The sequence below is a fragment of the Gorilla gorilla genome, chromosome 14, assembly GCF_029281585.2.
Source record: "Gorilla gorilla gorilla isolate KB3781 chromosome 14, NHGRI_mGorGor1-v2.1_pri, whole genome shotgun sequence".
Classification (NCBI taxonomy): Eukaryota; Metazoa; Chordata; class Mammalia; order Primates; family Hominidae; genus Gorilla; species Gorilla gorilla.
In genome coordinates, this window is record NC_073238.2 from 110,160,620 (window position 1) to 110,174,750 (window position 14,131).

The window sequence follows — 14,131 nt, forward strand, 5'->3', positions numbered from 1 at the left end:
AATAATCTTGACAACCCCACAATACCAAGTGTTATGAAGTGGAACACGGAGAACTTAGCCACTGCCAGTGGAACTCTAAATTGCTATAACTACTTAGTCAAACAATTTAGCATTATCTATAAAGTTAAAGATGAGTGTTTCCTACATCCTAGCAAAATTCTGATTGTAGGGTACGCCCTAGAGAAACTCTCACGCACGTGCACAAGAAGAAATGCACAAGAATGTTTATAGCTGCGCCAATGGTTATTACGGAGAAAAGGGAACAGCACGAATGTTCAGCTCCAGGAACATGAATAAATCATGTTCATTAAATTGCATTTAATGAAATACTATATTCAGCTGTAATATTTAATGAATGACAGCTACATCCCTGAGCATGGATAAATCCCTCAAATACAGTGTTACACGAAAAAAAATAGGTTATGAGAGAATTTCTACAATATGATTCAATTATGTAAAGATTCAAAAGAAAGTGAGACTAAAGCAATTGGTCAAATAAGCTTTAACTGTTACTGTATAATTTGTACTTTGTAATATCTGGTAGTTGCATGGTTCGTTAAGCTTCAGGCTAACAGAAAATTAAGCATTAACTATGGTGCCAAGTTAAAAAAAATCTGCGAAATCAAAACCCTTAAAATTCGCCTACGAAATTTTAATAAATACCCGTGTAGAAAATCGCAACGACTCTTTCAGGCCATCTCTAAAATGTCATTGGTAAACCATACTTGATCCTAAATTCCTGTACTTCCTCAGGCCATCCGAGCATGAAACGCTGTCACCTACCCACATCCGCTGGCTGTGACGCTTGTCAAAGTGTTCTCTATCGGCTGCATGCCTAGACCACCAAAGCGTTCTGACCGGACAGTGTCACTGGAGAAGGCGGCGCGACATGTCCAGGGCGCAGATCTGGGCTCTGGTGTCTGGTGTCGGAGGGTTTGGAGCTCTCGTTGCTGCTACCACGTCCAATGAGTGGAAAGTGACCACGCGAGCCTCCTCGGTGATAACAGCCACTTGGGTTTACCAGGGTCTGTGGATGAACTGCGCAGGTAACGCGTTGGGTTCTTTCCATTGCCGACCGCATTTTACTATCTTCAAAGTAGCAGGTAAATATAATGGCTTTGTTTGGGGTGGAGGTAAAATGTACTTTTCCCCCCGCCTGTGCTGAAGTAGCTGTCTATGGCTGGCTGTTAACTCTCTGAAGACTGAGTGCTTAATCAAAGTGCCAAGATTTGCCTAGGAAGGATGGGGTGTATGAGTATTGGCTGAAAGAATGACATTTATTTTATTTGACAAAGGAGATGTAAGAATAACCTTACAGGGCTTTTGGAATACCCAGTGTGACTCCAAAGGGAAGAGTGGAAGTGACTGGATTGTTTTAAAAGTCAGTTTCGATTTGCCTTGAGTCATGGAGGAATCTTGATGGGTCAGCACCCCTATGTAGGAAACGCTCTCATTGATTTAAACTTGTCTCTCCCTCTCTTCCTCTCTCTCTCTCTCTCTCTGTCTCTCTCTCTCTATATATATATACACCCACAAACACACACACACAGAGGTATCTATATGTGTGTGTATATATATATGCACACATGTGTGTATATATATATGCACACATGTGTGTATATATACATTCACATATATAACCCACACAGGTATCCATATGAATATATATACATATATTCATGCACACACATGTAACACACATATATATGTAATATGCCATTGCTAGATTGGAACTGGCAAATGATGGCAAATTGAAACTGGCTTTTAAAACAATCCAACCACTTCCACTCTTTCCTTTGGAGTCACACTGAGTATTCCAAAAGGCCTGTAAGGTAATCCGTATGTCTCCTTACATCTACTTTATCCTAGATTCCTGATAATGAAGGAAGGAATTCTATTTTCAGAGGGGTTTCCATGTTTTTTTTAATGTTTGTCACACCCTAGATATAAAACAAAACGAAACAAAAAACCATATTGAATGATAAAATAACAGCAAGAAAAATTTGAAAGCGGTTAAGTGAAAGAAAATGCTGTTTACTTTCCCCTTTGGTTACCTGATTTTATTTATTTAAGAATACATGGGGCAAGCTTTCATCGTTGTGCATATTAGAAACTCTATTACAAGTGTACATATCTCAAAGAGAGAACATATATTTTTTAAGGACATTTTCATACTCCAGGATGCCTTCAGGGAAACAATTGTCATTTGCTTTCCTGTCATTATGAGAATTACTATCTGCCTCTGCTTTCTGCAAATTTGATACATTTACAAATCTGCCACAAGTTGTGGGTTTATTACCTTAAAAATTGCTCTTTGTTTCTTGGTAAAATATAGACTTTTCACAGTCAAATAGTAAAACTGTACCTTGGCCCCAGTAAAGAAAATGAAATAAAATTTTAACTAGGAAGTTACTAAAGCATAATGTGTTAGGAGATTTTGTGTCAAGTATGCACATCATTAGTCTACAATGAGTGCCAGGGGATAAAGAGAGAATACTTAACTAAATCCAGGAGATTTCTAATGACAATCAAAAGAAATATTCAAGCGTGGATGCCTCACTTAGGCCCTGAAATAACATGGACTTTCTTAAGTACCCATTTGAGGACTCCATGCTATGTCTCTCTTCAGGCTCAATTTCTAAACTTATTTTGGGTATTTCAACACTGCTCCTTCTAATATAGAACACTGCCCTAGAAACAGAGGAAAAGAAGAGCGTGTGTGGAGACCCTCTTGTCACTCTGCACCTCTTACAATCGTTCTTTCTCCAGGGGCCCCTCTTGGCCCTTTTTCACCTTAGGAATCAGGTAGAAGAGATGGCATATGGTAAGTCTGTTTGTTTTTAATTGGGTTCATTTTTTATCTGTTCAATTATTATATATATTTTTTGAGATGGGGTTTCTCTATATTGCCAAGGCTGGTCTCGATCTCCTGAGCTCAAGAGAGTCACCTGTCTCTGACTCTCAAAATGCTGAGATTATAGGCCTGAGCCACTTTGCCCGGCCTCATCTTAAAAAAAAAAAGAAAAGAAAATTGTCTTAATATGTTTCATTCTGTATTTCTTAATGAAACCCATTTATTGGGGAAAACATGTGTTCAACTTTAGCTTCAAAGTGGGTTAAAGAACCATGGTATCTTTTACATGACTTCAACTCGCTGCTTCCCCAAACACATCATCACAGAGTTAGGCATTTTATTATGGTCCAGATATCTCTCACCCTTAACACTTTCTTTTTTTTATTTATTGTTTTTGAGACAGAACCTTGCTTTGTTGCCAAGGTTGGAGTGCAGTGGTACAATCTCAGTTCACTGCAACCTCCACCTCCCGGGTTCAAGTGATCCTCCCACCTCAGCCTCCCAAGTAGCTGGGAGTACAGGTGCATGCCACCACATTTGGCTAATTTTTAAAGGTTTCTGTAGAGATCAGATCTCACTATGTTACCTAGGCTAGTGTTGAACTCCTGGGCTCAAGCAATCCTACTGCTTTGGTCTCTTAACGTGCTGGGATTATTAGCATGAGCCACCACGCCTGCCAAAACTTTATTTTTAAAGTTAACTTTGTTTATTGATTGTAAAAATAATTTATTCTATCTCCTGTATACCCTGCACATAGGAGGTAATTTGAAAATCTCACCCACTGACAATGCTTCCCTAAGAACAAGTACAATTAAATTAATATAATCTCTCTACCTTCTTCATCCTGAGTCAAAATCTTTATAAATGATACACTTTGCTGCAGAAATCTGTTTTCAATGTCAGAAACACTGATTCATATTTCCAAAGGAAACGGGGATTCATACATTTGGATTTCCTTTCCCATGGAGTCATTGCTGGTTGCTTTTCTTTTATTTCTATTTGAAAACATAATAATGAGGGAATCCGGAAAGCTATCTATGCTAATAATCTCTCCAACATCGCAATAATTATAAGTTGAGAAAAGAACTCAGAAGTCAATGAAGAATGAAAATGGTTATATCACCTTTTAAAATAATAAACTATTTAAGCCTATATTGTCAATTTGAGACAAATCTTCTTAGACTTAGGCCAGATTAAACCTCCTCTAAGAAAGAAAAGCAGAAAATCTGTCTAAGCTGTCGCGGTTGTATTTTTTTTTTTCTTGCTGATTATATAACTTCATTGCTGGAGTCATACCTTCCCATAGCTAACCCTCTTGAATGCTCCAGTGTAGCCACAGCTTTTTAGGGCTTCATTTGGATTAATAGTGACTACATCCCTTAAAAATTTGATGTGAGCAAACAGCTCTTTGGGTGAGCAGCATTTATAGCTATAGTAAAAAATACAGAGGCCACCTTCAACTGTCATTCTGTGAAATAAACCGTAGGAACACGTGCAATCCAATTCTTATTGGAGCCTGAAAGCTTGATTAAAACCCAAAGCCAATTCACTATCTTTAGACACTAAGTCTACCATAAGCTAGGTCTCGTTTTGTTGTGTTTTGTTTTTCTGTCATATCAACGTTAATAGGAATGCTTTCACTATGAAAGTAAAGCATCTCTCATAGTAGGGAGACAAGCAGTTCTTTCTGAGGGGGAAGACTGAATCCAAGAAGCATGGCTGCAGTGAGGGATTGAAGGAAATCCTGATCACCTTGGGACAGGGTCTGGATCTGTCATGTTCCTGTCGTGCCCCTGGCACATGCTGGGTTCCGGATATATAGCTGCAAAATGACTGAATTAACCAAATAATGAGTGAGACTACAGATGGTTCGCGATGAGGGCAAAATTGTATTCCCGGGGGAAGGCTGGAGTGTGCTGAATTGAGGAGCGAGTGAGGAAATGCGCGCAGGCAACCCGAAGGGAGGTCAGTGGATTATGACTCAGCAGACTGAGCCTCGCATTCTGGCTCCTTTATGACTTGCTGTGAGACCTTGACTTCAGCAATGACACCTTCTGTGCCTCATCCATAAATTAAGAGAACGGGTCTCCAAGAGTTCCTTCAGGTATCTTTCAACCTAGAGTTCAATTCCAGAACTTCACAATGCTTCGCCACCTGGCAGTAGAAGTTTCCCAAAGAATTATAGCCATAAAAGTATCCTCTATTATAATTGTTATAGTTGCTCATGGGATTAAGGTCTTTCCTTCTGTTTTTAATTTTTGTTTTTTAAGACAGGGTCTCACTCTGTCACCCAGGCTGGAGTGCAGTGGCACGATCATGGCTCACTTCAGCCTTGACTTCCTGGGCCCAGGTGATCCTCCCATCTCAGCCTCCTGAGTAGCTGGGACTATAGGCACGTGCCACCATGCCCTGCTACTTTTGCTTATAAGTAATTATAATTTTGTTTATAATTTTATTTATAAACATAATTAGCTGGACATGGTAAAGACAGGGTCTTGTGATGTTGCCCAGGGTGGTCTCAAACTCCTGGGCTCCAGTGATCCTCCAGCCTAGGCCTCCTAGAGTGCTGGGATTACAGGCATGGGCCATCGTGCCCTGCCAAGGCCTTTTTTTCCCCCTTATCTGTTATCTTAACCAGCTTCCTGTGTTCCTGACTGTTTACAGTCTTCTCAGCATCTGGGTTGAGATAGGTTTAAATGACCTTAAAGGACCACAAGACCCAAGTCAAAGTGCCAGGATTTCAGTGGAATGAAACCAAACAGGCATCTGGAAGCTGCAGTCAAATGATGCTGGCTGTCTGCAGGAGTGTGAGCCTTCTCTCCTCACTTTCCAGAAGCTTCACCTCTCTCCCCACCCCCTTATTTGGCCATGCCATAAAAATGGGGGTAAAGAGGCCAGGCACGGTGGCTCACGCCTGTAATCCCAGCACTTTGGGAGGCCAAGGCAGGTGGATCACCTGAGGTCAGGAATTCAAGAGCAGCCTGACCAACTTGGCGAAATCCTGTCTCTACTAAAAATACAAAAATTAGCCAGGTGTGGTGGCGGGTCCCTGTAGTCCCAGCTCTTTGGGCGGCTGAGGAAGGAGAATCACTTGAACCCAGGAAGCAGAGGTTGCAGTGAGCCAAGATCGAGCTGCACTCCAGCCTGGGTGACAGAGCAAGACTCCATTGCAAAAAAAAAAAAAAAAAAAAAAAGAGCAGAGGGTAAAGGAATAGCACTTGCTAGAGAAAGAGGGTTTTCTGTGGGGGTTTATTCACATCTAGGGAACAGCTGGGAGCCATCTGATATCATCAATTTAGACTTCTTGCTAGTTGGAATGTATGCCTGTGTTAGTCCACTCAGGCTGCAATAACAAAATACCATAAACTGGGTAATTCACCAACATCAGAAACTTATTTCTCATAGTTCTGGAGGCTGTGAAGTCCTAAATCGAGACACTGGCAGATTCAGTGCATGATTAGGGCCCATAGACAGCACCTTCTCACTGCATCCTCACATGGTGGAAGGGGCAAGGCAGCTCTCTGAGGCCTCTTTTTTATTTTATTATTATTATTTTTTTGAGACTGAGTCTTGTTCTATTGCCCAGGTTGGAGTGCAGTAGTGCAATCTCAACCTCTGCCTCCCAGGTTAAGCGATTCTCCTGCTTCTGCCTCCCAAGTAGTGGGGACTACAGGCACCCACCAGCACACCCAGCTAATTTTTGTATTTTTAATACAGACAGAGTTTTGCTGGGTTGTCCAGGTTGGTCTCAAAATCCTGTCCTCAAGTGATCTGCCTGCCTCAGCCTCCCAAAATGCTGGGATTACAGGCATGAGCCACCATGCCCAGCCTCTGGGGCCTCTTTTATAACAGCACTAATCCTATTCATGAGGGCTCTGCCTTCCTGACCTAACCACCTCCCAAAGGGCTCCACCTACTAATACCATTATTTTGGGGGTTATGATTTCCACATATAGATTTGGGGGCACACAAAGAGTCACAACATAGCAGTGCCTTAGTCCGTGATTAAATAATAATAGTAAATAAATATCAAACAACAATAATGAATAAATGAAAACAAATTACCATGTCAATGAGGGAAAATTAGTAAGTTAGATGCCTCCAAAATATTAACCCTTTTTTTTTTTTGAGACAGAGTCTCGCTCTGTTGCCCAGGCTGGAGTGCAGTGGCGTGATCCCAACTCACCACAACCTCTGCCTCCCAGGTTCAAGCGATTCTCCTGCCTCAGCCTCCCAAGTAGCTAAAACTACAGGCTCGCGCCACCATACCTGGCTAATTTTTGTATTTTTAGTAGAGATGCGGTTTCACTATGTTGGCCAGGCTGGTCTCAGACTCCTGACCTCGTGATCCACCCACCTCAGCCTCCCAAAGTGCTGGGATTACAGGCGTGAGCCACCGTGCCTGGCCAATATTAATACTTTTAACAGATAGCTGCACCCTTGGATAACACTTACCTTTCCATTCTCTAAGATCCTGATGCTGCTTTCTGAAACTAAGTTTCATTAAATAAACTTAAGGTTAAATTTAATTTCAGATTAGTTTTTATGCTATGTCCCAAATGCATATAAAATTATTTAAAAGTATACAGAAACTGGGTGTAGTGGCTCATGCTTATAGTCCCAGCACTTGGGGAGGCTGAAGCAGGAGGGTCACTTGAGCCAAGGAGTTCAAGACCAGCCTGGGCAACACAGGGAGACCTTGTCCCTACAAAAAAATTTTAAAATAGCCAAGCATGGTGGCACATGCCTGTAGTTCCAACTACTTGGGAGGCTGAGGTGAGAGGATTGCTTCAACTGGGGAGACTGAGACTGCAGTGAGCTGATATTGCACAGCACATTCCAGCCTGGGTGAAGTCCAAGAAGCATTCAACATGTTCCTGTTCCAACAAACAGAGGCATAATATTATATGTGTACTGACACAGTCATAACCCAAGGTAGGTGAATTGGACTTTCACAGTAGAATCTAGACAGGTTGAGCCACTGTAAAATTGTCTCTGTATCAATATGGTTGGAAGAAGGCACAATGCTGAAAAGTGCCCTAGCCTTACAGTGGCGAAGATGGCGCTGGAGCGGTCAGAATGACCTCAATTGCCATAGCAGCGGACGATTGGACTGGGGATCCTAAAGCAGTGTGCTGCAGGCTGTTCTTTCATGGAAGCATCAGAGACTTTTTAAGACATCCTGTTTCATCCATAGTTCCTCTTTTAGAGGCCAGGACCTTATCTCATTTATCCTGGTCTCCCCTGTACCTACTGCTGTGTCTGGCTTAGAAGGCACTCAAAGAAGTTGTGTGGATTGAATAAACGGAAGGAGAAAATATTCATTGAGTTAAATTCTGACATTTGTATTGCAGAGGGAATCTCTTCTCATGTCACCAAGTTCTAGAAAAGGGAGAAAGTCCTAGGGAAGTGTTTAGAACAAGTAAAAGAGCCATGGATTTGTTTTTGTGGTCTTTTCTTTCCTTTTTGAGACAGGGTCTTGCTCTGTCTCCCAGGCTGGGGTGCAGTGGCGTGATCACAGCTCGACCTCCTGGGTTTAAGCAATCCTCCCATCTCATCGTCCTGAGTAGCTGGGACTACAGGTGCATGCCAACCATCCGGCTAATTTTCATCTCTTTGTGGAGATGGGAATCTCACTGTGTTGCCCAAGTTTATCTCAAACTCCTGGCTTCAAGCAATCCTGTCTCAGCCTCCCAAAGTGCTGGGATTATAAGCATGAGCCACCACACCTGGCCTGCCATGAATATTTTTTATGATGGTATCTAAAAAGCACAAACATTTAGAGTATTGCTTCTTGAAATGTGATCCACCAGCCAGCAGCATCTATATCTCCTGGGAGCTTGCTTGAAATGCAGAATCTCAGGCCCCACTACAGACCTATTGAATCAGAATCTGCAATTTTATAAGATCTCCAGGTGTCTTCTATGCACATTAAATGTTTGAGAAATCTTTGCCTGGAGTTTGGCCTTAGGAATGTGATGGACCCAACATTTACTAAAGGGTCTTAATCCCTCTGAGCTTCAGTGTTCTTTCCTGTTAAATGGTGATTAAAGAAGACACATATGGCCAGGCATGGTGGCTCATGCCTGTAATCCCAGCACTTTGGGAGACAAGCCAGGTGGATTGCTTGAGCGCAGAAGTTTGAGACCAGCCTGGGCAACATGGTGAAACCCCGTCTCTACAAAAAGTACAAAAATTAGGTGGCCATGATGGTGGGCACCTATAGTCCCAGCTACTCAGGAGGCTGAGGTGGAAGGATCACCTGAGCCAGGGAGGTCAAGGCTGCAGTGAGCTGTGATTGAGCCATGTCACTCCAGCTTGGGTGACAGAGTGAGACCCTGTCTCAAAAAAGCAAAAAACAACAACAAATAACACAGGCAAAGTGTCTTATGTAGTACCAGACACAAGGCTCTCCATAAAGAGTGGCAATTATGTCCATGAATACCTCTTTCAATGCCTTGAAAGGTCACATCTCAGCTGTAGGAAGGTGGCTATTACTCTGCTCTGTCCATTTGTTTCCAACCAGGGCTGCAGTAGCTGCCTCTTAGAATGCAAAGCCTGATAGAAGCATGCCTTTGCTCCTTTGCTGCTTGTCCTGTCATATTTTTCATGATGTAAAGGATATTATGCTCATGATGTGAAGGATATTGGACTATAGTTTGCACTTAGGATTTGCTATTTTGTATAAGGCAAGATCACCTTGCATTTTGATGTCAGTTACTCACTAAAGACGTGGATCTATTCCTTGTGTCAATCACACGTTCTAATAGCTTGGAATGGGGAGAAAAGGCCCCCTTTGGGCTCCACAGGGGAAGGCAGGGCTCCTACAAGCTCAGGGTGTGTTTGGTATGCCGGGCAGCCAAAAAGAGCAAATGTTTACTTGAGTATTCTTAGTTCTGAGGGCAGGGAAAAACTTTGGGACAGACAGTTTAATATATGGGTTTGAATCATAGCTCCACATAGAGCTAACGATGCAAACTCGAGCACATTACTTAACTTCTCATAGACTCAATCTTCTCATTTGCAAATGGAGGTAATAATACGAATCAACTCATAGGGTTGTTGTCAGGGTTAAATGAAATGATAATGTAAAACACTTTACATCATGAGCAGCTGTCACAATCATAAGTTGGCCGTCATGTTATTCACTGATGACTTTAATCACGTAACATAAGGTCACTGGTTTTTAAATGAATGTATACAGTGTGTTTTACGAAGTGCTTTCACATACATTGTCACAGTTCTCCAGAAGACTGATACTCTATAGTCTCCATTTTATATACAAAGCAGCTGAGGTTCACTGGGGACCATATTTCTAACTTCCTATGGGCTTCTGCAAATCTTTTTGGGGAAATGGCCAGCATTTGGTACTAGCCCCCAAATTTGTGTTTAAGTCTCAGCTTGGCCATGTTTTGTGGGCCTTAGGTGAATCCCTGGCATTTGCCCTTGTTTCCCTTTCTTAGCTGTAGGATAACGATGATAATGATGTTGTTGACAATGATGATGTCTAGTTACATGCTTCAAAAGCTTGTGGGGAAGGTCAAGGAAAAGAATCTTATTCTATGACGTAGACTAACCTGTGTTTAAAATGAACTGGGGATTTGTTTTAATTGGGTGTGGTAAGACACACAGACATGGACATAACTGTCAGGAAAGAAGTTTTATACTCGTCGATCCCGAGAAGCGGGAGACATGGCATGGCACGCGAGGCCACGCAGGGAAGAACCAGGGTCATTCAGGAGCTGGGTGGGAAACCATGTTCGTGAGTCCTTGTTGTGATTTTTGTGGGAAGGAATAAGCCAGGCTGGGAAAACTAAGCAGGTTTAGGATTGGCTCGTTTTAATACTTGCAGCAGGCTTTGGAGTGTAGGAGCCCCAAGTTGTCTGGTTGCCACCCTGGGGTGATTAGGGCAGGGAAATATCTGCTTAATGGGTAAACACTTGGGAAAGGAGGTAGTTGGGGGTGTGGTCTTTGGGCTGGTTGGTTTGCTTATGAAAGATGTGCTTGTGGGGGGTCATTTGCTGTCTGTAACAACTGGCTAGCCCTCGGGTTGGAGGAGCAGTTTCCCCCAAGTCAGCGAGGCCCCAAGTGCCAGAGCATGGAGAATACAGAAACCAAGAAAACAGAGTTAATACAGCATAGATGCCAGAGCCCTTGGTGGTGTTTGGACTGTGGGACAGCAAGGCATGGATTTTGCTGTCTCCTACTCCTTTAAGACTTCATACTTATCTGATTTTCTCCTGGTGAACATGTAGTGTAGAAAAGGTTCAGGTTTATCTTTCACAAGGTTCATAGCTCCTCTCCCTGCTCATTGCCCATCTGGCTGTCTCCACCGCACAGCTTTCCTCGCGCCTCATAGACTAAATTGCATCCTAAAGGAGATGTAGTTGGGGAACATCTTCTGAGCAAATGGTGTGCTGGGCTTAGTCATTTAAAACCTTCCTGCCCTTGTGCATGTTTAGGTAATGTACATTATAGAAAGCACCACTGCTCCTAAATGAACTTGGGATAATTGGCTTGAATTTCAGAAGGCAGCAGGTCTACAATTAAGCTTTTGCCAGATTTTTGTGTGCATTGCAGGAAAAATTGATTACCAAAGGTTAATAATTTGGCAAATCATTCAGCAGATTCCTGGTGCAGAATATAGGCTCTGAGGACTCAGGGAGGAACAGGACAGGGGCAGGTCTTCAGATACATGCTGTTGGGAGTAAAGCAACCATTTGGCAATTAGCCCAGAATGCTTAATGTTATTGGACGGTTAAGTTCAGGGTGACGCTGACTTCTCAAAGAGCTGAGGCTTGAACTGTCTTGAAAGATGGGCGAAGTTTCACAAGAAGTTTGCCAAGGAAAGGAGGGCATTTTAGGCTAAGGGACTCATCCAACCCAAAAATTATTAACTGCATGTTTCTGGGAAGAATGCCTAACATTTGAGCTCCCTCATCTATTTTTTGTTTTTGTTTAGTTTTGTTTTCATTGTTTTTTGTTTGTTTTGTTTTGTTGTTGGTGTTGGTGTTTTTACAGAGTCTCACTCTGTCACACAGGCTGGAGTGCAGTGGTGCTATCTCGGCTCACTACCACCTGCTCCTCCCGGGTTCAAGTGATTCTCGTGCCTCAGCACAGATGTGCACCACCATTCCTGGCTAATTTTTGTATTTTTAGTAGAGACAGCGTTTTACCATGTTGGCCAGGCTGGTCTCGAACTCCTGACCTCAGGTGATCCACCTGCCTCGGCCTCCCAAAGTGCTGGGATTACAGGCAGGAGCCACCACGCCTGGCCTGAGCACTCCCATCTGTTAAATGGAAATATTATCTACTTCAGAGGATGATGGTGAAGACTGAATGCATGAATTTGCATACAGCATCTAGAGCAATGCCTGGGACATACAAGAAAGACCTAAAAAGCAGGAGGAAGGCAAGTGCATGCAGGAACAGGAAGCACATAATTGGAATGGCTGACACCTAAGATGTGCACAGAGCGGGGGGAGAATATCTGGCTGCAGATGTCGATAACAAAAGCTCCCAAAGGGACCTTTAAGCCCTACAAAGGGATCCAGACTTTGTCTGGAAGAAGCTGAAAGCTATTGAAACATTTTAAGCAGAGAATACCCATGGGGCTTACACTTAACAAAGACCCTGCAGTATTTTGTGTTAGAATCTGAGCAAAGAGCATAGCAGCGGGAATAAAAAGAAAGCTATTTTGAGGCAGAATTGTTGAGTCTTGGTGACTTATGAGGAATGAGAGGGGTCAAGGATGTCTCCAAGGATTTCTGCCAGGAAACTTGATGGGCAGTGGGATAGAGAAAGCTGGTCCCAACGTAACCTCTAGTTCCTTCTCCTAGTATGGTGTTTTCCAATACGTACCAAGATCTCAGTCAGTCAGTTTCTTAACTTAATGGGGTTTGGCCTTGAAACACCAGTTGTAGAGAGTGAGACAGATTAGTTTGACCGAGTTTAATTTTTTTTTAGCTGTGCTCTTTAGATGTCTAATACAAGAGGAAAATGTGACAGCTACAAAGATTAATGCAATTGTAGGTGATATTAACGGCACAGGAATAACAAAGTTAGATGGGTAATAGTCCCCAACTACTCTGTAGTCAAATTGCATAGTTCTAGTCTTGCACACCGTATATTTTAAGGGACATGAACATAAACCAATTCATTGATTCTAGAGGAGGGTGACTAGGAGGATGAGAGGTTTTGAAATCACTTCACATGGCCATTTGTTTCACCTGGAAGAAATGGAAAAAAAATATATAGGGCACAGAGTGGGAGAAGATATTGGGTAGATGTTACTAGAGAGTCCGGTTTAGGATCACTTTGAAGAAGTCATTTCTATCAGAGTTGCTCCGCAATGGGACAGGCTGTCTCACAGAGACCTGGCTAGAAGTTCCCAGAGGAGGTCGAGGGGGTTCTGCTAAGAGGCTGTAGAACCCCTTCCTGCACTGGCTGGGAAGATAGATGAGGTAATCTCTCAAGCAATTTCCAGTATGAGAGGTCTGAGATTCTGTGCACATGTGCAAATAAACACAAATATTTAAAAATCTATGTCTTTGATTTGCATATTGACTTCAATAGTTTTGAACAACTGCCAAGCTCTGTGCTAGATAACTTGGAATACGGCAATAAAAATACCTCATCTCTGCCCTTAGATGTTCATAGCCTAGAAGGGATCATGAATTGAAGCAGTAAATGTTATATATGTTATGTTAATCCCATTCTATTTAAACCTATATGTTAATCAATGTTAGAATTAATATAAGAAGGTTGGACGCAGTGGCTCACGCCTGTAATCCCAACACTTTGGGTGGCCAAGGCGGGAGGATCACCTGAGGTCAGGAGTCTGAGACCAGCCTGGCCGACATGGCGAAACTCCACCTCTACTAAAAATACAAAAATTAGCTGGGTGTGGTGGCAGGCATCTGTAATTCCAGCTATTTGGGAGACTGAGGCAGGAGAATCGCTTGAACCCAGGAGGTAGAGGTTGCAGTGAACCGAGATCGTGCCACTGCACTCCAGCCTAGGCAACAGAGTGAGACTCTGTCTCAAAAAAAATAAAAGAATTAATATAATTAATATAAGAAACACATAGCTCTCCATCTCTAATTGATATCTGGAAGGGTCCTAAGAAGCCCACAGTGTATGCCATCTAACCTTTTCTGGGAGAACGGACTACTACTTCTAAATCCAGGCACAGAGCCGAGTGATGGCGGGGGCAGGGGGATACAAGAGAACGAGTCCTGCCTTTAACTAAATTTCCTTGGGTTGATATTTCTAGTT

General features: G+C 42.6%; 1 protein-coding gene across 1 annotated transcript in view; it reads left to right on the forward strand.

The window, feature by feature from the left end:
- Window positions 1-675: 675 nt before the first annotated feature.
- Window positions 676-14,131, forward strand: part of CLDN10 (claudin 10) — a 148,186-nt gene continuing 134,730 nt past the window's right edge. The window contains exon 1 of the mRNA XM_004054654.4: window positions 676-1,103. Within this exon, the coding sequence (XP_004054702.1) occupies window positions 890-1,103 (214 nt within the window). The 5' untranslated portion in view covers window positions 676-889. The remainder of the gene's footprint in view (window positions 1,104-14,131) is intronic.